Here is a 25,023-nt window from a genome sequence, read left to right as displayed (position 1 = left end):
ATATTTCACTATTTAAAAAGTATCTGTGTTTTAGTCTTTGCTACAACAAATATAAATGTAACTGCGGTTGTCAGGTCTCCATGTTACCGAGGGTCAGTTTGAGTGGGAGAGTTGTATGTGTGTGCTCTGTCTCTCGGTGAAAAGCGGAAATAAAAAGACTTGCGGGAAGTTCAAAGGTCATTTGGTCTTGCTTGAAGTAGTGCATGACCCAAACTTTAACGGCAGTCGATCAGACTTGAAGAGAAATTGAGTTAGCTCAGCGTTTGGTGCTGTCACGTTGACGTTTTCACCATTCTTTTGTAGATAAGTCCGTGAAAGCACTACCCAGCAACTATAGCTGTCAAATCAACATAGTGCAGTTTGATTTGACAGCATATAGATAAAAGTTCTCAAATGAAGTATAAGTGCTTTAACAATGGAGTACTTGAGTAAAGTACATTTCTGCCAACCACAGATGTTGGGGCCAGCCTTGTTTAGGCTTCCAAGCCTTGGTCTTGCTCACTTTTGTCGAATGTGTTATGCTGTTATCAGTTTACCTTGGATGGTGGAAATTACTGGAAACACTGGATGCATGAGTAAAGGAATGCTTCACCCGACAATTTGAAAATGTTTTTTTGCTCTGTATCAATATCTAGCTCCCATTAGCCACGAACATTTCGTCTTCACATGTCTTCACAGAGAACAGAGTTTCCATAACTTGTAGGCATTTTTAGTGCCAAGGAAGCTGATCAAACAGCATTTTAAAATCATCTAAGGAATATATTATGTGGCTATATGTTGTGTTACGATGTGTGTTGCTGGAACCTTGACTTCGATGGGGGTCTTTCTTCCACACTGACACTGCTGTAGTCTGCTATCACCGTGGTAATCGCTTCCATGAGGGGTGACAATAGCTTCAAAACAACTTCTGTTTACAAGACACTTTTATCACAAGTGCGTGAGAGTGTGGGTTCACACACCTGCCAGCTTACAACCTGCTGGTGGGTGGGGTCTGCTGCTACTGTTTACACACTCAAAGCAACACCTGACATTCATGCTTATCTGTGTGCTCTAGCAGAAACAAGCTGCTGCCATGTAGGCTTGTGTTCTCAATTTCAGGCTACAATCATTTCACAGCAGAAGTAGGAATTTTTTTAATTCCCCTCCGTGGCGATGGTTGGTTCCATCTGAGTGATGGGCTGTGGGAACAGTAAGGTGCTGCCTGAGACATCCAAGAAGGGCTATGTAAGTGTGGTGCAATCAATTGTGGCCTTCAGCAAAGCACGTCGTGAGGATGATGATAAGCCAAAGAAGCAAAGAGGCCCACGGTTTTCCGCCGGTGGCAAGAATCGTCAGCCGCCGCCAAACAGCCAACAGCTGATACTCAGAGATGGACGACAACAGGACAAAGTTGCCAAGTATAAGGACAGATTTGATCCACGTGTGACAGCAAGGTAAATGTTTATAGTAAGGATTCAATAAAAAGGTGAGATCATTTCAAATATAAATCTACTATTTTTCAAGTGATGTGTAAATATTTCCACAAATCCAGTAATACAATATTACATATCTTATTTGTGCAGTTAAACTGTCTCTTAATTTTTTTTTGCCAACATCAATAATGTTAAAATGTGTTTTAATTCTGGCAAAAACAAATAAACAATTAAAATCTTGAAGATTATTTGGAAAAGGTCAACAAAAAACATGTTGGTTTAATCACAGTTGATACTTGGAGGCGTTAACTAATTTTGTCTTCCAAATTTAAAGTACCTTACTGTGATGAAAAAAGAAAGGATAGAAATGCTAGACTGTAAAACAAGTAGTATTATCTCAATGTTGTGGGTGGCCAGTTTTTGACATTCATTCAAAAGTAGATCATTTGCAACATAATGCATGGTGAAATTACTTTTTATGAGCCTTCCAGTTACTCATGAAAGGCTTTTTAATGTCGCCAGCTTTCTCATTCTTCTCAGCCAACCACCACCAACCTTGGTGCAAAACAATTTATTAGCAGTAATAGTAGACATTGATTTGAGAGGTCTAGGCCTTGTAATAACTGTAGATTGCCTTCGTGTTCCTGTCAGATGAAAGCTTAGAAACAATTAAAGCAAGGAAACTGATTTTGCAAAAGTCCCCCCTGTCATCTGATTAGCCCATACAGCATGCAGATGCCTTCCCATCCATCAAGGCTGCAGCTGCAGTGAGAGTCATGAGTGCTTCACGACAGTGTTTCAGTTTCAACCAGTGTTTCAGATAGTTATGCTGTAATGCGTCATCTTTCCCGTTTGCCCTGTCAGGTACGACATCAAGGCTCTGATCGGTCGCGGAAGCTTCAGCCGCGTTGTCCGTGTGGAGCACAGGGCGACTCGCCAGCCCTTCGCCATAAAAATGACGGAGGTAAAGGACCCAGAGGGCCGTGAGGTGTGCGCATCAGAGTTGGCGGTGCTGCAGCGGGTGAGCCACGCCAATGTGATTCAGCTGATCGAGGTGTTTCAGTTTCCACGGCGGGTTTACATGGTGCTGGAACTGGCGACAGGTGGGGAGTTGTTGGACCGCGTTATCAGCAGGGGCCACTTCACAGAGCGGGACGCCACCCAGGCCCTCCGGATGGTGCTGGCTGGGGTGGGATACCTGCACAATCTGGGTATCACCCACAGAGATTTGAAGCCTGAAAATCTTCTGTACTACCACCCCGGGTCTGACTCCAGGCTGCTGGTGACTGACTTTGGATTGGCCACATTTGGGGGGACAGGCATGGGGTCTGAGGTTTCTGACACTGGCATGAGCGATGGGGGAGATCAGACTGGTGCAGAGTGTTCATGGTCCCTGAGAACCACTTGTGGAACACCAGAGTACATGGCCCCAGAAGTCTTGCTGAAGAGACCCTATTCCTGTTCAGTGGACATGTGGGCCCTGGGGGTGATCGCCTACATCGTGCTGAGTGGATCGATGCCGTTTGAGGACAGCAGTCGCACACGACTCTACAGATCCATTGTGAGAGGAAAATACCGCTTCCATGGAGATGTAAGTTGAGCTTTACATGCAGATTGGGCTTCAGTTATGCACAGTAAGTATATCTTGGTAGCAAACAGCTTTAGAGGCAAAAATAATCTTATTACCAGCCCAGTATCACTTAGAAATACATGCGTATCGGACAATTCTGCACCCCACAATTTATATCCAACGCCAACATTAGTGGATTCAATATATGAAGCAAGGCAGAAACTAAGGGTGCAGAGGTCAGGGTGATGTATGGGCATGTAGCACATCCAGCTAATGCAACAACTCAATGAATAGAACCGGGGAACCATAGAATTTTTGGGTGCAAGTTGCTAACACACTTTAAACAAACAAACATTAAATTTACATACAGTTGCAATACAAAGCCAATTTTTACCTGTTACACCAACTGCATATATTTTCCCCAAGACACAGCTCTTGATTTTATTGTTTGTTTTATCTGATCTGGGATTTGCATTTTGCCCAAAAAGACTTTCAGTCTTTAACTAATCTCTTTCAAATTTACACAAGCATTTATGTATGTCCCCATAGAGTGTTTTCGTGTTAAAGGACTGTGCTAACAGAGAGTGAAAATAAGTAGCCAGTTCAAAAGCTGAACTCCAGCTCAGGCAGCAGACACATACTGTTCAAGCTGTTTTTCCGAAATATTCTGTCACAGAAAGGTGGAAGTTGTCATTCTCTTAATGCTCACAGATGCCCATGATAATGTAGACGTGGCCTTTGCTTGAAATAATGCAAGACTGACAGTCTTCCACAAAAGTCCCTACCAGAAATAGCCTCATTATTCTATCCTTGCCTAATACAAATAGAATTCAACAAGGTAACCAGGTGATCTTTTTGCCTCGTTTTCATCTCTTCCTCTCCAACGTTATAAAGCACATGAATGGATCCGCTGATAGAGTTTGTTGTGGTGTCTCGTGTTCCCGTTTGGTTTGGCTCTCTGAGAGTGCTTCAAAATAGGGGAAAAGGAGACCCTGCTTGCCCCCCCCCCCGTTCCTCTGTCATACAGCTGAAGTGGGTATTTTTAACAGCCTATTCTGTTGAGCTCAGTGGTGAGTTCGGGCTTGTTCTTTCACGCTGATTACACCCAAGGCTGGATTATTCACTGGGCTTTAAGCCTGGCTCGATTCTCAGGGATGCAGTTTGACATTTTAGTCTGGCATACAAGAGGCTCCCTTACATAGGCCCTGGACTATTATCCCTGTGTTTACCGCTGCACTGACCACCAACTGAACAATAGTGCAAAATCCTTCTAGAGTTTATGCAAGGGCTTATTTAACGTTTTTCATGGTGGCTTCCGACACAGCTCATACTGTATGTAGGCCACACTGGTGGAGAAGAGTCCTTTGGGAACAAATACACTTACACTTACGTATAGTATCTTACGACCCAGCGAGATGCAGTAAAGACATCAATCTGTAGATTCATATGAAGACATCATACATGGCTGAGTAGCGGCCCAGGGCCCAATGAATCAGCCATCAATCACATTTTCATGTTGACAAGACACTTATTTTCTTTTCCGTGCAAGTCTCCACCCTCTCCAGTAGACCGGCAGCACAGCCATACACACACACGGACACACACGCACTATGATAATAATGTTATAATGTGTGACAAAGGTTCACAAGTAACCACAAAGTGTCCCCTGCCATCACAAGGGTTTTTCATGTCATTCAGAGGGGTGCTTCTCTTTGGGACGGGAACTGTTTCAACAGCCGGAGCAGTTCCCCTCACATATTAAATTTGACTTGAAGAGCTTCCTTTGAAACGAGCTGTCTTTTGTCACGTTGTCAATTGAACAAAGCGACAGAGTGATCTACAAAATGCCTTTTATTGTATAAATAGTAATGATAACACTGACTGGATCCTCCATGCTTTAAAGACGCAGATCCACAGCGTACAGTACTCACAGCAGCGCAAACACATCCAGTAAAGTTCTCTTATCGCAAATCGCTTTTTGAATAAAGGACTGTTGAAAGGAAAACCTAAGATGAACATTTGGCAGCGATAATCAAGGAGTACAGTTATTTTTTTACTAAGGATGTCACTAGTGACTGGAGTGGATGTCAAGGCAATGCACCAGAGCAGAACAGATGATATGATTACATGAGAAAATGCAATCAGAGAGCCTTAAAAATTCTCCTGAAACTCATATTGAGATGGACATTAGGAGACAAAATTAATTATTAATAATAATCATTGATATTTGTTTGGATTTTTTTATCTTTTACAGCTATATTATCTGTGTAGCTGATCCTGGCTAGGTTTACAGGCTGCTGGGGCCTATCTCAGTATGTCAGTGAGAGGCTGGGTGCACATGGGACAGACAGCCATTACACTGACACAACACATACACAGACAAACACATTGGCGCCACTAACACAATAGAGTTTTTTTTTCCTTTCCTCTCTTCCTAAGGCCTGGATTTGATGAGTTATCCGGTCAGTTTTAAAAAAAAAAAATCCCCTTGAATCTGGAGTTTAACTCAGCAGAGTTATCCGACAACTAAACCTGCTTCTTGGGAGAGGCGTCTGATCTCCCTGTTTGGACTGTGGAGGGAAATGGAAGAGGAATTCCAAACTCCTCGCAGAAAGGCCTTAAGGTGTGGTCACGTTATACCTACACCCCGCTCCATCTGCCATATAATCACATTGAAGCCCACAAAAAAAGACAAAGTTTCTTGTGTTGCTTGTAACAGGCACACAGGTTTACTTTCATTCAATTTTGGGCCTGGCAGATGTGCACAGTCAGCCAATAGAAACACTGATCCGCTGTGTTTCGAAATGGAGAAATTATTATTCTTAACAATGTACCATTACCCTGTTTAGTATGTCACATTACCAGACTACAAGCTGCAGAATTGCTCTCAACGTCCAACCCCGGAACAATGTCCTTGCGTCCTTTTTTTGGGGGGGGACTGAGTGCTGGACAGTTTCGTTAAATGGGAGGCTAATGCGACCGCACCTTTAACCTGCTGCTGGATTCACACCCACAGTTTCAACAATTGAGCCAATATGGCACCAAAAAAACAAAGGGCCATCCTCTGAATTTGGTGAGAGTTCACATTCTGTTCACAAAACTGTGGTAAATTACTCTAGAGTTCCATAACAAGGACGGGAATATAAAATTCTATGTATTTATTGGTATAGTTTCTTTCTTTTTACTGTACAGTTAAATATGAGTTAATTAATTGCCTTAAAATCATGAAGCCCTCCAGGTCCTTTTATACCTTTGAACAGTTATGTAATACGCCAGTTTGTTAGTCATTAACATAAGAAATGTAAATAGAAGTTGGCATTCAACAAGGCAGTGCAGTGAAAAAGTGATTAACTTCAGGTACTATAATTTTTCTAGATGGACATAGAAAGATTTTACTCTTATTTTCATATGCAAATTAATTCACCGGGGCTGCAATTACAAGCATTCTTCCAAAAGTATCAGTAACCTTTTGTGTTTATCATAACAAAACATGCAGTAAATGTATGTGTGTGTGTGTGTGTGTGTGTGTGTGTGTGTGTGTGTGTGTGTGTGCGTGTGCTTGGGGTTAAAAACCGAGGCGGGACTTATTCAGAAATGCAAACAGCCGCCAGCACCTGCCTACGAACTGGTTCTCTCTGTGGCCCCGGCATCCTCCAGCCCTTCCTCACTCCACTTGCAACACACACAGACACGCGAGCGCGCACACACACACCATGTATACATTCTCCCCACAGGTGAAACAGCCCTTGGCCTAAAGACCTGTGGTGCAGACTTACACCGGTGCGTTTACGCAGCGGTGGGAGGGAGGGTGGGGGAGTTGGGGATTGATGGCAGGGTGGAGGAGGTAGGCTTGGTGTGTAGCCTTGGGAGCTTTCGCACCTTGTCACTCAACCCGTTTCGCTTTATGTAGGACGGAGCATTTCCCTCATACTTAATCAGGGCATCTCCTCTCGCGTATGTGAGTGGATTTCATTGTGTGTGTCTGCGTGCATGCGTGTGTGCTCATGTCACGGAAGCCTTTGGTATGTAAAGCACAAATCCTTGTATTAGCTCGGGCCAGACGGCAGCCTGGGAGCCTTCCTCTGCATTCTGTTGCTGTGTTATTGAAGCCACACTCTACTGACCCAACCCAAACATCTACATCTCTCAGAAGCAGGGAGACCTGGGTAATGGTTAGCCCATTCTGCCCCCTAGTGAGCAACATGTGAACAAATCAAGCCTCCACTCGGCCACAGTGTATTGTACATGACAGCCCAATCTCGCCTGCATCCGGGTATCGATATTTTGATTACTGCGGTTTAGCTGCAACTTTCACCTGAATTAGACACAGACCGTCTTCCCCATTTGGACAAATATTGATAAGGCATATGTAAAGTGCATTCAGAGAGTATTCAGACCCCTTCACTTTTTTTTCCCACATTTTGTTCACAATTTTGCAGCCTTATGCTAAAATGGTTTAAATTAATAATAATTAATTTTTTCTTTTTTCTTTTTTTTTTTTTACTTTTTACAAACAGTACCCCATAATGACAAAGCTGGGGATGGGGACCATCGATGGACAGCCATTTTTAGGTCTCTCCAGAGATATTCGATTGGGTTCAAGTCAGGGCTCTGACTGGGCCACTCCAGGACATTCACAGGGTTGTCCCTAGCCCACTCCTGTGTTGTCATGACTGTCTTCTTAGGGTATTTGACCTGTTGGAAGGTGAACCTTCATCCTAGTCTGAGGTCCTGAGTGCTCTGGACTGGGTTTTCATTAGGGACCTCTCTGTACTTTGCTGCGTTTAGCTTTACCTAAACCCTGACCAGTCTCCCTGTCCCTGCTGCTGAAAAACACCCCCAGAGCAGGATGCTGCCACCACCTTGCTTTACCATTAGGATTGGGTTGGTGATGTGCAGTGCCTACTTTCCTCCAGACCTGACACTTAGAATTGAGGACAAACCATTCAACCTTGGTTTCATTAGACCAGAGAATCTTGTTTCTTACAGTCTGTGAGTCCTTAAGGTCCTTAAGGTTCCTGTTTTCAAACTCCACGCTGGCTTTCGTCTATCTTTCACTGAAGAGAGACTTGTGTATGACCACGCTGCCATAAAGCCCAGATCGGTGGAGTGCTGCAGTGATGGTTTTCCTTTTGGGAGTTTCTCCCAACTCCACACAGGATCTCTGGAACTCTGCCAGACTCACCATCAGATTCTTGGTCACCTCTCTTACCAAGGCCCTTCTCCTCTGACTGCTCAGTTTGGCTGGGCAGCCAGCTCTAGGAAGAGTCCTGGTCATCTCACACTTCTTCCATTTAAGAATTATGGAGGCCACTGCGCTCTTGGGAACCTTCAATGCAGCAGAACATTTTTTGTAGCCTTCCCCAGATTTTTGCCTTGACAAAGTCCTGTCTCTGAGCTCTGCAGGCAGTTCCTTGGACCTCATGGCTTGGTATTTGCTCAGATATGCACTGTCAGCTGTAAGACCTTTTATAGACAGCTGTGTGCTTTTCCAAATCCTGTCCAATCAATTGAATCTACTACAGGATGACTCAAATCAAGGTGTAGAAACATCGCACAGATGATCAAGAGAAACGGGAGGCCCCTCTGCAAAATTTCAAGTGTCATAGCAAAGGGTCTGATTACTAATGTCAATATGCTATGATGTTTTTCCTTTTTAATAAATTTGCAAAAATTTCTACAATGCTGTTTTCGCTTTGGGGTATTGAGTGTAGATTGGTGATTTTTGGTGATAAGGCTGCAACTTAACAAAATGTTTAAAAAATGTAGGGGTCCGAATATTTTTCTGAATGCACTCTAAACTTGGCTCAGGGAATGCTGCCAGGTGAATCAGATGAATCATATTTGAGCAAATTGTGAGGCAGAGACTCTCGTGTGGAGTAGTTCATTACTCAAAAGTGCATTATCCTCGTGATCACATCAATCCAACCCTCCGGCGTTTTCTTCATTTGTTGTAATTTTAGCTTTGTCAGGTAAAGATGTAGCACGCCGCCAACAGAGTCAGCGGAGCTTCTCATTCACTCTAACAAGATGTTGCTCAATAAGCCCAGCCCTGTAGGTTTCTCCACTGCTTATGCCATATCTGCTCAGCACTTGCCCCCCCCCCTCCTCTTAGGCTAGCTCTCTGCTCAACTGTGATGTATCACACCCACTCTTTCCAAACCCAATAAAGGCTTTGTGTATTTTGACGTGAAAAATGTTCAAAATAAGAGAGAGGGATAAAACTTCCTGCAGGTGGCTTGGTTCCAGGACAACAACACAGTTACATCTCTTTTTCTTTGGGTGTACCATGTTAATAGCAGCAAGGAGGCAACTTTTGATACCTCTTTGAAGCTGTGGATCATTCTGCATCATTCCCACCTAGAAAAAGCTTCAGCATCTCTCGTACGTAGCCAGTATGCACTAAACCTATGTCTTCCCATCATTTCAGATCAAGGACAAGAGGAAATGCTAGCCACAGCTGCTATCAAATTAGTATTCCATGGCACGGTAATAAGAAGGCTCACCGAATCACCGACAGTGCTGGATGAAGAGGAAAGTCAGACTTGTTAGTTGTCGGAGCTCAATTAAACACTTTCTCTCCTTCCCAGGAAAAAATGAGTGTCACTCTTCTTCTTCTAAGATGTGAAATAGCAACACAGTGAAAAGAAAGTTTGATTGAGAAGCATTTTTACGGCTCGTTCAGCAGGCCACTGTGCACCCTGCGCCATGCTCGCGCACACACTCCTCTCCAGTCAGTGCACTGCGAGAATAAGTGAGTCCCTGCTTCTTTGAATTCCTCTCACTGGCAACAGTCTCGCGATTGTCAATTTCATGCTTGATTAATTGTCATTTCTCGACGAGAGACAAAAAAAAGCAGAGAGAAATGCATTTCAGGATTAAAATGGAGAGCGAGACCTCCCTAAAGAGTGAGATTTGGTCTGTGCTAGCTTGAGCGGAGAATGAGAGAATTTTGCATACTCAGATTTTACTGTATTTAGCTTTTATTTTCCCCAGCCAGACATTGTAGAGAAATGTCTGAGCTAATTGTTGGGTGACTGTGGAAATATTTTTGCATACTTAGACAATAAAGCGAGATACAAGTTATTAACAAAGTAGTCTCTTAATTATGCCAATGAGGCTCATCTGTGGTGCTTTTATTGTAAAGCTAACACCGGCTGAGAATAAACATGCTCCCACACATAGGCCTCCAGCAGGGCTGTCCTACCTCCCAGGCTTCGCAATCATTCAGCCAAGACTGCTGTTTTCCCTTTGCCCAGTGACATTTAGCTTTCCTTTGAGTTTAGTTCTGCTTGTTAGCCCTCCAGAGCACAGGGATCATAGTTTTATTGCTTTGTTAGAATGAAATCTTGCTTCCTGCTTTTAAGAAGCTTTGAATCTGTGCACGTGCCTTGCCTAGATACCCAGTCGGGAACTTTTTAAGGACTGCGGGTTTCCAGAGTGTCTGTGTGTATAGGCTGAATTGAGTGCTTTTATATTACCACTGATGGCTCACTCTGCTCTGCTTCTTCTATTCCACAGCCCTGGCCCTCAGTGTCCAACCTGGCAAAGGACTTTATCCAGTGCTTGCTGGCATTGGACCCAGCCAGCCGCCTGACCGCTGACCAAGCCATCCGTCACTCTTGGGTGGTCACCATGGCAGCCAGCTCCTCCGTGAGAAACCTCCATCGATCTATTTCCCAGAATCTCAGGAAGCGGGCGTCACGCAGCTCCTCCCGGTGCCCGAGCAGCACTGCAAGCTCCTGTGATGCCAACAGCGTGGGCCTGGGAAAGCTAATGTGGTTGGGGAAAAAAACGGGAGCAGCATCAGGGCAGAGCATCTGGACTGATTCAGCCTCTGAGAGCCGTACAACAACCAGCCAGAGGGCTCTAGGAGTGTCAGTGCCATCCAACTAAAGCGCCAGATTCATGGGAAGGCTAATGAAGGGATGGGACCAGCTGCACCAGCTGAGTGTGTGTGGCAGTCACAAACCTCAGGGCTGCAAACAGGGAGCCAAAGTGCCTGGGACAGAGGGTGTGACTAAAAAGTTTCCTCTCTTCCCTGGACTTCAGTCAGGCTTTTCTAATGACCAAGGTTCCCATGAAATCTGAATTCCATCTTTCATTAGTTTCTTGTGGCCGAGTTAAGCCATTAGTGAATATCCCGTTTAGAGATCCAGGCTTATACTGAGACAGTGCTGTCCACCTTCAAAAGGTCTCTAGCCCCAGGTTGTTCATACAGCTCAGACTAATGGGTTCAGGGTCTCATCTAGATCATTATGAGTCACCACATTACCTGCTTTTGAAGACGTTCATTCCAAAAAATGAGAAATTCATCATTTGAGGAATAGTAATGGTAAAAGCTAATCTTAGCAAGGATGATGTAAAAGTAGAAGAAAAACCTGCTTTTTCCGCTCTGATCTTTTTCCCTTTTTGAAAAAGAATTCGAACCCCCACCAGCAAACAGCAGGAAGATTTAGTATTTTACATTATGAGGCAAAAAGAAGCAAATGCGCCTTAGTCTTTCCTTTTGTTGGTACTCCTACATAGCAGCACCCACAGTCCTGTGCAACCACTGAAAGCGCAATCCAGATATTTGGTGACAGGCCTCTATCAACTTAAAATGAAGCTCTGGGTTTAAAGAGCTCTCTGCTCTCCCCCAAACATTATGTAAGCCGTAGACAACAGCATTTTTTGAAATAAGCCTCTTTTTTTTTTTTCCGGTGAGAAGTTTTAAATTAAAATGGTAATACGAGTATGCGACACAAGTGGAAAAAAGTTGAGAGTGCATTAAAATGCAAGTAGGATGGAAAACATAATTACCAGTCAAGTTCAATCGTGTTTAGTAATATCACACATTATATATTGTGGAATTTTGCCATTTTTGTTTTAATCATTTATGATTAATGCGTTCGGTTGCAGATTACGAGTCATGAATCACACTCTGGTGAGCTGGGTCTACGCACGTAGATAAAAGCTATCTGGATGCAAAGCAGATTTGAACAAAAGAACGAGGAGAAGAAGTAGACAAAAAAATGTAAACACCTCCTGGAAAAAGGACTTTGAAAACTTGTATTTTATCATCTAAGAATGTACTACATTTCCTCCTAGTGAGTAACCTAAATATATTGGTGTTTTGTGCAGTCAAGTATCTAATAAGAGAGAGAAAGTATGAACTGTACGGTTTTAAAAGGTGAGATGAAACACAGTTTTGTCCCTTTTTTGAGCCTCATACTTCACCAACATACATTCAAGTCCAAGATGGAAATAAGATTGTTCGCTTTTTTTACCGTGCTGTTTTTTGAAGCCTGCATTTGCATTTGTTATATAATTTTGTTGTTTGTGTTTTTTTGTTTGTTTTTTTTAATTTTCATTATTGCATAATTTCAATGAATCAATAAATCGGATATGTTGTTGGGGTAGCCAGTGTCACCGATGTTAGTTTAGCATGAAAGATCATGCTTGACCTTGGACACAATAGTTTGACAAAAATATTGTAACTCGAGGTCTACTTAATTACTTTTTCAATCACTCCTCATGGTCTTCATCTGGCTGGGGAACTTTGTTGCATTTGTTTCAGCTTTCAACCGCAAGTAATGAAGGCCGCTGGGTGTGGTCGAAAGCTCCAGAAAAGGCTAGTAAGTGGACTTTGAGTTCATTTTTTTTCTTTTTTTCAAACTAGTTAGTCAGTGTTCATTTGCTTATGAAAATCAGCTGCTGCTGTCAGTCAGAGTTTGCTTGGTTACCACTGAGGAAGAACACCTCACTCCATTCTCACAGATCCAACGAGGCTGCATTTAGTGCATTATTAAATCGCGGACACGGACGATGTCATCGGGAAGAGGCTCATGCATTATTCCTCCAGCAGGGCGCATTGGAGAGTTGTTAATGCCTTTCAATTGCTGCCCGTACTCAGTGACCTGAGATCAATGTCCCTTCGGGAAGAGGAAGAGAACTGCGGGTGTATTTTGGAAGTACTGTGTCAGCAAGTGGAAAGACAGAGACAGTAGGATGTTAGAGAAAGTAGGTTGTTATCAAATGATGTTTGACTACACGGTTGAGGAAGAGGTGATTTGTTATGCATTTTTATTTTAAGCTCTGCCTGCAAACAAAATTCCACCCATAGATAAAGAAATTAGAATTGAATTAAAACAAATTTAAGTCAGCAATAATGGAAAGTGTGTTTTTTTCCTCTTGCGCCAACTTTTTTTGATTCCACTCTCAGTGCCATTATCTTTCAAAGGGAAATAAGAAACCAGCTTTCGATTCAACGTATTTTCTGTCTCATTTCTGCACACTGACTAATTCCATTGTCTTCTGCAGTTACAGTGGGTTTAGAGTGGGCAGTGAAAGCTGCTTGATCTCAAGGAAATTCACTGCATATATACTTCCAGTCTTTAATAGTGCTGCAGATAATCCTGTTATTTTAGTCCATGATACCATGTGATCATTCAGCAGTGCCTTTTTTCACACAGCCCAAGGAACCGGCCCCTCTGTGGGATAAACTGCAATCCCACCAGTTGGATGCAAATAAATCTGCCATTACCTGTGGATCAGCTTTCATCATTAATTATTTGACTCCTCTACCTTGTGCAGCACGACATCGGCTCTAACCACAGAGGCTCCTGCTTGTGCTGGAAGGAAACTCCCGAGCCGCCTCATAATTAAGGTGGATGAGCAAGCAACGTGTCCTCAAAACTCATTTAGCTCGTCTGCAAGCGGGTCAATATCTCTCCGTACAGGCTTTAGTCTCATCCAGTGGTAGGCAAGGCCAAACAACTGAGAAGGCAGAGCGTAACAAAGTCTGTAGGTGGTTAACATTTGCTCTCAAACACCAGTCCTGTGCTATATGAGGACAAGTACGACAGAAAGTGTCTTTCTCCTTTCTTCGGCTTTTCTCAGCAGAAAACCAAAGACTTGTTCTCTTTACCTTTGGCCTTACTTGAGGAGATCATTTGCTGCTCAGGACCCTGAGACATAAGCTGGCAGATCCACTTGTGTGTGCTATAAGGGAGAGGACGGCAGAAGGAGAGAGTGGTGGTGGCGGCGGCGTCAGGATGTACACAGGAACCATCTGGTCCCTCCCCCAGGGGGAAGACACCCCATTTCCAGCTCATGTTTGTCTCCACACGGCTCCACAATCGTTCAAGGTAAGTGCCTCTTATTTTGGTTTATTGTATAAACCAAACACCCGGTAGATCAAATATTGGGGCCTTTTGTGAGCTGCTTGGTGTAGAGATTATTTTCCTTAAACAGCAATTACAACTCCACTCCACATTAATGATTTGAGAGGAAAGAATGGTCCACATTCTCAGTCAGTAAATTGCTTTCCCTCTTTCTTCTTTCCAGATGAACCTGCTATTTGCTGCTGTCCTGTTGTTGTGCTGCAGATACAACGCCACAGGAACACAAGGTGGGTCAATACTTTTCTCATTGAGGATGCAGTAAAAGCAAACTGTCTCATTATTCATCCTACTCAGAAATTCTCATTTAGATTGTAGCCCGGATCCCACCAGTAGTTTGCCACTCAAAAATTGCCCCTCATCTCTTCCGGGCTCTGTTTTAAACGCGGTGTAGATTCAGACACGGCGGACATGTATTCCCCTCTGTGAGGCACTTCAGTCTCAGAAGTGTCATGTTGACAAACTGAATCGGGTTGGTATCAAATTATAATTTAAAGAAATAGTTGACATTTTGGAAAATACGTCTACGTTACACAAAAAGGCCGTTGGTATTTCAGTGTAACAGCCATTGTGGGTCCAGTAAAGGAACTACACCCGCACAATATTCCTGATCTTTGTAATCAGCACTTAAAAGAACAGCTTGACATTTTGTGAAATACGGTTGTTCACTTTCCAACTGAGAGTTAGATGAAAAGATACATACCGCTCTGATGTCTGTGTACTAAATATGAAAGCTACAGCCAGCGGTTGATTATTTTAGCCTTGCATGAAAACTGGAAACGGGGAAAAAGCTAGCCTGGCTCTTGCCCAAAGATTAAAAGATCTGCCTACCAGCACCTCTAAGGCTCACCAATTAAAATGTTGTTATATCTTGTGTAAAAACAAAAAAACAAAAACAGTTTGTGGTGTTTTGGGGCACTACGTGTATCTGAATGTATCTGAAGTATGGCGAGGCTTCACCGTGAGGAGTTTGTAGTAGAAAAGATTTGTATTTTACACAAACACACTGTGAAAAAAGAAGTGCTTTCGCGGACATCTGTGTACAGATACACAGATGATAAAACTCAGCGGGGGCTCCTCCGTGACACAGGCGGGTTTAGTTATATTTGACGATGCTGTAGAAAATAATGGCGAACATTTAATGTGCTGTGCATGTACATGTATGCAAACCCACTTGGGTCGGGGAAGAGCCGGCGCGCTTGCATCCGTCTCGAAAATCCTGTGGCCTGAAAAAGGCCTGAATGAAACTCTAATGGTTGCATTTTCTTAAAATCTGCGTCCACTGCATTAGTTGGTACAGTTGTGTATAGATGTCCAATGCGGCTGGTTGGCCTCCAGCATCCAGTATGATTCAGATCACATGCTGCCCTTCAAAAGGAATTTATGAGGTTGCATTTTTCATACGGGATGTCAGGTACAAGACGTACATGGTTTTCAAATGGCAGTTGTCAGAACACTGTTCCTACGTGTTCTCACAACTAAAATGGACAATGAAAGTAACTTCCCTTGGCTTCAAGAGTGAGCCCTTCCCTACCAAACCAGAACATGAAAATTTCACCTAAATAGACATGATGCGGTGCATTCATTCGGTTGGAAAGCGTAGCTTTTTGCCGGTTTTTGTTTCCACCTACAGATCATTCGGATCACAAATGCCAAAGTCAGGGGATCAGGAACTGTGGAGAGTGTCGGGCAGCGGGGCCACGCCGGGCTTGGTGCACTGAGGAGGTGAGTGGCCTCGGAAACATACTCTGCCTTCATCTTCATTCTTCACTGGTAATGCAACCCCGTGGGGGCCATGGAAAGTTTCTCAGTGCTTCATTTCAGTTCCTTTACCAGAGTGACGCTTATTGGGAAAGGGTATGAATTCTTTGTAAGCTAATTAATTCTTGGTTTGAAGGCCCAATCAATAATTGATTTGACCACACAAATTACATTTCAATTGTAGAATTTGACCCACGGATGGAAAATAAGTATTCTGGAGAGTTTGGAAAGTTAGCAATGGAGAGTTTTTAAAAATTTAGTTGTAGTTTCAGTTTCTTGTAACTGACTAAATGCTGTTTCTACTATGACAATAAAAAAACTGATGGTGAAAATGGAGAATTCAATCAAGGTTTAAGTATACCATGCAAAAATAATCATCAGTATATATTATAGCTAATGAAAGGCAGTTTTGAAGCAAGTCTAGTTATACAAAAAGGTTCTAAAACCTGGAAAACGACATCCCTGCTGTGCTAGTAACACATGTCAGACCATATGTTTCATTGAACAGTCACATAAGCATGCTATGTTTTCCTAACATAAACAACAGAAAAGCAATTGATAAAATGGGCCGTCGTGTATGAGAGTGTGTGAATGTGTGTGTCATTTCTGAATTCCTCTTATTCGCATATTTAAAGATGCAACAGGGTTGTGAGCAAAGAGAGAACAAACAGGCACAACCTGCTTTGCGTTGTCACATCCACACCCTCTCTGTATCACTCAGTAACAGCATCACTGTTATTTCTTTATGCAAATTACTGTTTCATACGGCTCTATATATAGAGTATATAGTGGAATTGAGTATTAGCCGCCTTAGTATATTTAATTTTTAATCGTTTTTTTAGGGTGAGTGTTTATATGAGGGGGTTGAACTCAGCCCAAACCTGTGTCCAGGATTTTCTAGAAGTGGGGCAGCACATATGGGAGCGCTGTGACGGGGGACCCCAGAGGGGGCCACTGTCCATCTAAAGAACCGACGGATCGCCTTCCACCCTGAAGAACAAAGACAACAGCGGCGGCACAGACGGGTCACCCGACGCCCGCCCCAGACTGCTCTTCTGCACCTCAGGCCGGGCGGGTGTCACACCAACGGTGTCGGTAAGGAGACGTGCGTAAACCACCTTTGTTTTCAACCAGATGACAGCAGGATTTTCCTGCTGTCTACTGAGTTTTTTTTTATTTCATCAAGAAGCTATCTTCCATGTTCAGATCTTTCAAGCATGAATAAGTCAGCTAGAAAGCTTGTTGGAAAACAATGGCCGACTAAATTTAGTACAGCATATGGAAAACTTTCCAGAGCAGGTTATTTCCGAACACACATGCAGCCAGGAATGCCTTATTGCAGTTGTGATGATATTTTCTACAGACCTCAGTGAGGGGGAGGGTACTGTTCATCCACAGAAAAACGTAGATTAGGTTAGCAAACGTCCTGATTGCAGACAGAAGCAGTGGGCTTTGTGGGAAACGTGGTGCTACTGGTGCAAATAGCAGGTGACTGATATACAGTGCGTGGGACGTTTTTTCCAGATGCATTTTAATTTGAATCACCTCACCGTTAACAAAAAAATTTTTTCCCAGATGGGCAAGAATGTAGCTTTGGATTCTGATCCTACCTGTAAAAACAGGGCCATGACAAGAAATACTCTAATACTTTCATCTCCCTACTCAATGGTCTAAATGCTACTTCGAAGCGAAACCTAAAGTTTGGAATTTAATTCTTCGGGAGCAATACTAAATCTCCCTATTAATTCACCATTTGGCTTGAAATGATCTGAAATAATTTTTATGTGATTTAAAGCCTATGTAATTTTAGAAAGTCCTAACACCCCCAGATACCCAGGACTATTCCTTGGTGCTATGGCTGTGGTAGTGGGGTTTCCAAGAAAAAAAAACAAAAAAAAAAACATTTCCATTTTGTAAGTGAACCTGAGAGCGTGGAGGACTACCCCATAGACCTGTACTACCTGATGGATCTGTCCCACTCCATGAAGGACGACCTGCCCAGTGTCAAGAAGTTGGATGTTGACCTCATAGAAGAGGGACTTCAGAATGGGTCCGTCTGCCTCAATTTCCTTTTCCTTCTCACCTGAAATGTAGGCTAACATAATTTTTCTTAACTTTTCATACCCCCATACTCATTTTTATGGAATACCCTGGTGTCACGTTCGCACAGTTACACTCCTGGGATCCGCCCAGTACAGTCATAATCTTAGTATTGGCCACTGAGCGGCACCACTGGAGCGGTGGGGGATCGAGTGCTTTGCTCGAGGACAACCGGTCGCTGTTGAGAGAAGGGAGGGCATTAGCTTTTCACTTTCCTCCCTTCAGTCACAAAATCACTTCTGAAAACTTTACACCTCTTCTTACTCCCCCTGAATTCATCCAGACTCCAAAAGGTTTTGGTGCATTGGTGAACAAGAGTGTGATGCCATATATAAGCACTGCGGAGGACATGCTAAGAACCAAGCCCTGGCCTTGTGTCCCTCCCTTCACCTACAACCATGTCCTGAGCCTCACCGCCAATGGAAGCCTCTTGACGGAGCTCGTGGGGGAGCAGCGGACCATGGGTTACCTGGAGGGAGGGGGGGGTGGCTGGATACCCTGATGCAAGCCGCTGTGTGTGAGGTGATGTGAGGAAGCCCAGCAGGGAGCAGGACTGCAACACAGAGATTGTTGTTTTTGTTTGAGTGGGCGATGTGTGGAGGAAGTGGAAAGACTGCAGACAATGGATGAGAGGGGCATTTTCGAATACTAAGCTTCCTCTGGGAAACTGCACCAGTCATTTTTCGGGTGTATATGAGTGAAAATTCGACTTTAATAATTTCATAATGACAGATTTTAGATTTAAGCCCTAAAGAGCATGAAGGCAACGCTCTACTCATCCGCAGTCATTTGATTACAAAGGCAATACAAAATGAAAGCAAAAGCAGAAATTCCCTCCAAAATCCTGCCAGAAACACTTATATCAGTCATGGTGCTCTGTTTACTACTAACTGGCAGTTCATGGACTGTTTGATATTCTTCACTTGCAGGAGCACATTGACTGGAGGAATGTGACTCGTTTTCTACTGATGCTGCCTCCCGCGTCGCTTGAGACGGCGAACTGGGCGGCATCGTACGTCCCAGCGACGGAAAGTGTCACTTGCATAAAAATGCGTTCGCCCGAGGAAATTCCCGGGTTTGGCATTGAGCTTAGATAGTTTTGTAAAACCTCACTCAGCAATATATTTTAATACACACTGAAAGCGACCATTTTGTGGTGATAAAGTCTCAAAATGTATCATCAGGCCTGCAGCTCTACAGAACCTTTTCCCCTATTTTAGATACAGGGCAGGTTATTGTTTACATTTTCTTTTTTTTTAATTCTAGTGCCAATGCGATACCTGGATTTCAGTAGCGATACCTGAACTATCCTTTTTTTTTTTTGATACCCTACTTTGAGGACTATAAAATATTTTTTTCTAGAAACCCCCTTACAAAAGAAGTCAAAGTTCTTACAGGTTAAATGTTGTGTGTAAACAAACACAGCCATACAAGAACTAAGTAAAATACAGTCCAATTTTTTTTGCAAAACCATTATTTAAATCAGTCAATATCTGATGAAAGAATATGTTAACAAGACTACAAGTGTCAGAATTTTAGTTTTCAAAACTTGTTGGTATCAATCATTGAGGTTCAATATGCAGCCCTATTTAGCTCATTGTTTTGTTTTTTATGGGACATTTATTGTATGGTTACGTTTCATCATCCAGCAGGTAAAGACCAAGATATTTTTCTCATAACCGAAGCTAAAAGTAGAGTAAATATCAGAGTCCCGTTCATTAGGTGGCAAGAAACGTAATGTTTCTCCTGGGTCTGCGGTGTAAGCAGGTACTCTTTTAATAACACTTAAGACGTACTTTCAAAGGTGGTCAGGGCTGTTGTCTGTCACCTTGTTTTTAATTTTCCTCGTGGAAAAAAAAAAACCAAGATCAATCCAGCTTTGTGATATGTCATGCTTATATTCGCCAATCAGAGCTTTAGCTCAGAAGAATAAGCCATCACAGCTGTGTGAGCAGTTCACTCTGTATGTAGCCTGCTTCGGCTAGCTGTGGTCCAAAGGAGCATGCAATGTATATCCTGTGGACCAGATATTGCAGCGCGTGCCAAATTGATTCCCGTCTGCAATCCTAGCAGTGAAATAGAGGTCCGGGCTGCTGCAGACAGAAGTCAAAGACAGTGATTTAAAGGTCAGAATCAACAGCACAGCTCCCTGGGTAAAGAAGATGCTGACAGGCACACCCTGATGGGAAACAGCTGGAGTGTTTGTGGAGTAATCCAAACCAAAGCTTTCATCTCTTAATCGCACTGTGTTTGTGTATCGATGGCTCGGTTGCTGTGTGTGAAGGTGCTTTAAAATCAATGTGTGCCTATTTACTGTATGTGCTTGTGAGTGTATGTCTTTGTCCCTGAGTGTTAAACATCCATATAGCTTTCTTATTAGATTCATGACAGTGTTATGTGTCTTGACCTCATTGCAGTCTCGGCGGTTGACAGGTGGACTGAATATAGATACATTATTAATCTATTTCTGTCTGAATAAATGGCCGTCCAAGGCTGAAAATGGATGTGCAAAATGCAGGTGTCGCTCTCCTCTGTGAATGGTACTTATTTATCTATTTGGAGGAAATGGAAACTCTGTCAGGGAGAGTGAATGAAATGAGCGATAGAAGGAGTCGTCAGATGAGCGGGAAAGGGGGAGGACAGCGATATAGGGAAGAGGGAGAGCATGCTTAACCAATTATTACACATAGATATTCTGGCCTGAGTGTTATGCATTGGATTTTGCATCTGCCCTGACTCCTCTCTGTCAGGACTATCCTTCAGTGACTCGCATCGCCGAGACACTGAGACAGTAGAACACCCAGATCGTCTTTGCGGTCACCAAAGAAGTCACACACTTGTACCAGGTACAACCGAGGCTATCTCTATTCATTCATTATTCATCGGTTTTTTTCTTTCTATTTCTTAAATGCATACTTTGTTGCTATGGTGAATTGTTTTTCATGTACTAGTCCGGGGGAAGTGAAGCCGCAGTTACTGTGGTGACACCTCAGTTGTGAATCCATAAAATAACACTGCAGCGTATAGAAAGGGTTTCACCTTTTAACCACTTTTGTGGAGCTTTTCCCAAGAAATATGATAAATACACAAGCCCCCCCCCCCCATCTTCATGGATTTCACTTCATTTAATGCTCTATCCAAGGTTAAGGCTGGTGATATTCTGCATTTTTAGTACTGTCAAAAAATTCCATGAAAAGACCAAAACTGACAACACATTAGTTTTTTTTTTTTTTTTTAAAGGCTAAATAATTCCCTAGCATTGCTGGGCACTGTAGTTTTTGGCAGACATAGTTCAAGCTGGACTTAACGGTGGATTTGTTGGGGGACTATTTTCAATGGCGGATTAATCCACGTTTGGTGCACTGGTGAGTATTTATGGAGGCAGAATGGTGTATTTGGGATTGACTCAAAACAAACTACAGTTCCCAAGTGCTTTGTAAGAAAGGAATGCGTAACCCGGTGAAACAGTGTGTCTCACTGCTGTGTTTTTTTACAGTTTTTGAACCACAGTGGAGGTCTAAGTCAAGCTTTGAAAACACAGATCATGCTTGTTTGGATCAATGTATTGTTTGTTTTGGTCTTTTATATCATTTGTTGACAGTATAGAATATAATTCACATGTATCCTGTGGCGGTCAATCAAAAGTGGTAACATTTAAGTTGTTTTTTTTGTTTTTGTCTCCCAAAGTCGATTTCGGATTCAACCCCTTTCACACAGACTACCTTCATCCATCAGAGGGAACGATTTCCAACAACTCCCACAAAATCCTACAGATAATAGTCGACGCGTATAATGTGAGTGATGCAGAAACTCCCTTCCTAGAGAGGTCGTAAGCCTCATGTGTGTAGCCTGCTGACACGCTCTCATCTTTAAGAGGGTAACTGCTCTATTGACCGCAGACACCTCTGAGGTCGCTACGGAGAACGGCAAGCTGCCGCCAGGCTATCACATATTCTATACCTCTCGCTGTAAGGACCGTAGGTGCTCCAACATCTCCATAGGTGACGAGGTGTGCAGCCGAGTGGCTGGCTCCGCGTGTGGTAAGTTGTGTAAGTGCAGCGGTTAGCATGTGGCCATTAGTAGGTGAACCGATGGTTATGCTAATTATGATTGCCTCATTAGCGGAGCATTATAATTGTGCTCAAGGAATTCTCACCTCCCCTCTAGGTGTGCTTTAATGTTAGAATTACAGCACCTCTGTGCATGACTCCTTCCCAAAGACCATCTCGTGTCACTTCTAAGCCCCAAGGCTGTAGTGAAGAGGTTGAGGTCCTGCTGAGCCCCATATGTGAGCGTTCATGTCAGAAGGACATGGTCCCACACAGTCCTTCACGTAGCCATGCCAACGGCACTGTGGAGTGTGGCCCATGCAGGTAGGTGAAGTAGCTTGATGGCATCAATTTTGATAACAAGCCTAAATTTCAGGTCACTCGGGATGGAATCAAGCGAAATATGTTTGTTTCTGTGTTACGGGCGTGAAGAGGGGAGAGTTGGAACATTTTGCGAATGCGATCAAGCAGAGTCGGCTGAGGGGGTTGACTTATACCTTTGTCGCCGAGATAATGTATCAGGAGTGTGCAGAGGAAACGGAGACTGTGTCTGTGGGGAATGTGTTTGTCATAAGAGCAGCAAAAAGCCCAGCCACGCTTACTATGGGCAATTCTGTGAATGCAGTGATTCCAGCTGTGATGGGTACCAAGGACTGCCGTGCGGAGGTATGGACAACACATAGACGACTGCTGTTACATAAACATATGTCACATATTCCGAGAGTTGATCATATCTCATTCCTTTTATCGTGTTTTACTATACCAGGACACAGCAGGTGTGTCTGCGGGGTGCGTACATGTCTCCCAGCAGTCAGTGGTCAAGCGTGTGCGTGTCCTCTAAGCTTGGAGTCTTGTCTGTCTCGGGACAGACAGACTTGTGCATGCAGAGGGGGGACCGTCACTGTGGCACCTAAATTTGTCATGACGACCACTTCCAAGGCCCAACTTGTGAGCTTTGACCCTGTTGCCCCAGCATATGCACCTTGCACAGGTGCTATGACCTATCTTGTTCAGGCAAATTAAGTGAAAATTCAAATGGAGCTCTGTCACAAATTTCTTTAAAGGGTGAGGTTTTTATTATGAACTCAGCACACTGTATTTACTGGATACTAACATATACAAGAGAACTAGGGCTTCACTGTCCTCATTCTCTCATTGCCTTCCTTACTAAATACTGATTCAGTTCTGTTTACAGTGATGGTTCTTTTCCGCAGAGCATGCATCTAATGCAGGGCCTCCTACCTCGGCTTGAATCCAAAGGAACGCGAGATCGGGTGTGCCCACCTGAACCTCACTCGGGTAGGTCAGGCCGACGTCTTAGCAACAGTGACCCCCCTCTCCAGGCCTTCACAGGTGTATGGAAGAGGACACGGAGGGCTGCAGGGTGTGCTTCCCTCTAAGGACTGGACAAAAAGAAAAGGCTCCATCAACGTCCACGTAGCTCTTGAATGAGTCTTTTTTTGTTGTTGTTTTTTTCATGACTGAACCAATAAATCAAAAGCAATAGAACAATTCAATAACTTATGGCAGTTACAGCAGATTCAGAGATTTTTATTTTATGTAAAAATTGATCTTCTGTACATCATAATAATGAATCACAAGGTAGGGCTTCAGCAGAGAAACTTGTCTCTTAGGTTAAACCTCTTTAATGTACCCTTTTTGCATAGGTTCCTCTATGCACCCACAAAAATTGACAAAGTACTTTAACATGTACTGTGTTCTAATATGAAGCTACATTAAGTGGTCTGTGTATTGTAATCCACTTTTTCCCCAAAAAGTTACTTAATGCCACTTGCCCGGAAATGCATTTTTTGGAATCAATCTCAACAGTCTTTTTCTGATTAAGACCTGTGGCTTCGTCTGTGTCTCAAGAATGCCCACCAGGTCCAAACATGATCCTGATTACCGCAGTGCTATCAGCCTCTGTTGTGGTGCTGGGTGTGGCTTTGCTGCTGCCATGGAAACTACTCACCAGCATCCATGACCGCAGGGGAGTTTGCCCGCTTCCAGAGAGAGCTGGAGCAAGAGACGCTGGAACAGGCCGAGCCCTGCCCAAACAAGCCCTTCTGTCGGTGCCTGTCAGTCAAGAGGCTGTACAGTTAAACACAGGAATTTGTCCTGGTGACACCGCTGCGGCCATTTTGACAACTAAAACGGTGAAACAAGAGCGCACTGTAAACATGTCACAGAGGCAACAGGAACTGTGAAAGCAAAGGAAAGGCACGAGACATATTAAAAATAACCAAAATTTTACATTTAGCATTGTATGCATATGTGATAACAGCTATTTTATGCCAAGATTACAATAAAAATGAAAAACTCATGCTTTATCACTAAGGCCTTCAATCTACCAGTAGTAATATGACACACAATGAGTATCTAAAAATAGCCATTTATGCTTCCACTCTGTTGCAGATGGACAACCCCATCTACAGGAGTGCCATCACGACAACTGTCAAGCCAAAATATAAAGCACGGTGATATCAGCCATGGAAAGAGATCTGCTTCAATCAGGATCCCTGTTGTGCAGCACAATGAAACAACATCCCTCATCTGAACTGTTGCCAGCAGTTGGTCCAACTTGTTTGGCAGGGGGGGGGGGTGGATGTGGATGTCTGACTTGCTTCCTTTGATCTCGGTATGCAACCCCGGACTGCCGGTCTCCAACCCTTTACTCCAAGCACTGCACACAAACAAACTGAAAAAGCATCCCCCCTACATAAACCGCTTCTTATACAAGGTTAGTTGTCTGTTAATGCTCTCCCATTATTAATATCCACCAAAGCTAATTACATACAGTGTAATATTCTGTAAGGCATATGCAAGGAAAATCTCCCATATATGCTGACGGTCGGCTCAGCAGTGTCACTTGGGTCTCAGGAGGCAAGAGAGGTGAGGTGAGCATTCTGCATTATGCATTGTAATGCCAGTGGACACACAGGTCTTTACATGGGTCTCCACTGCCCTCT

General features: G+C 43.4%; 1 protein-coding gene across 1 annotated transcript; it reads left to right on the top strand.

Annotated features, from left to right (window-relative positions):
- The first annotated feature begins 1,173 nt into the window (after positions 1 to 1,173).
- Positions 1,174 to 10,878, top strand: LOC120790213 (serine/threonine-protein kinase H1-like). The gene is made up of 3 exons (XM_040127570.1): positions 1,174 to 1,433; positions 2,277 to 3,003; positions 10,504 to 10,878. Exons 1-3 carry the CDS (start codon positions 1,174 to 1,176, stop codon positions 10,876 to 10,878), a joined length of 1,362 nt encoding a protein of 453 aa, XP_039983504.1.
- Positions 10,879 to 25,023: the final 14,145 nt, after the last annotated feature.

Source organism: Xiphias gladius, chromosome 5, assembly GCF_016859285.1.
Source record: "Xiphias gladius isolate SHS-SW01 ecotype Sanya breed wild chromosome 5, ASM1685928v1, whole genome shotgun sequence".
NCBI classification, from domain to species: Eukaryota; Metazoa; Chordata; class Actinopteri; order Istiophoriformes; family Xiphiidae; genus Xiphias; species Xiphias gladius.
The sequence above is the reverse complement of the archived record's forward strand: the minus strand, read 5'-3'. Positions and strand labels throughout refer to the sequence as shown.

Bases quoted from the DNA above. Each gene is read 5' to 3' on its own strand.
- LOC120790213 (XM_040127570.1), top strand. From the start codon at position 1,174: ATGGGCTGTGGGAACAGTAAGGTGCTGCCTGAGACATCCAAGAAGGGC. The intron at 1,434-2,276 runs GTAAATGTTTAT...TTGCCCTGTCAG, and splicing joins GATCCACGTGTGACAGCAAG to GTACGACATCAAGGCTCTGA. The intron at 3,004-10,503 runs GTAAGTTGAGCT...TCTATTCCACAG, and splicing joins AATACCGCTTCCATGGAGAT to CCCTGGCCCTCAGTGTCCAA.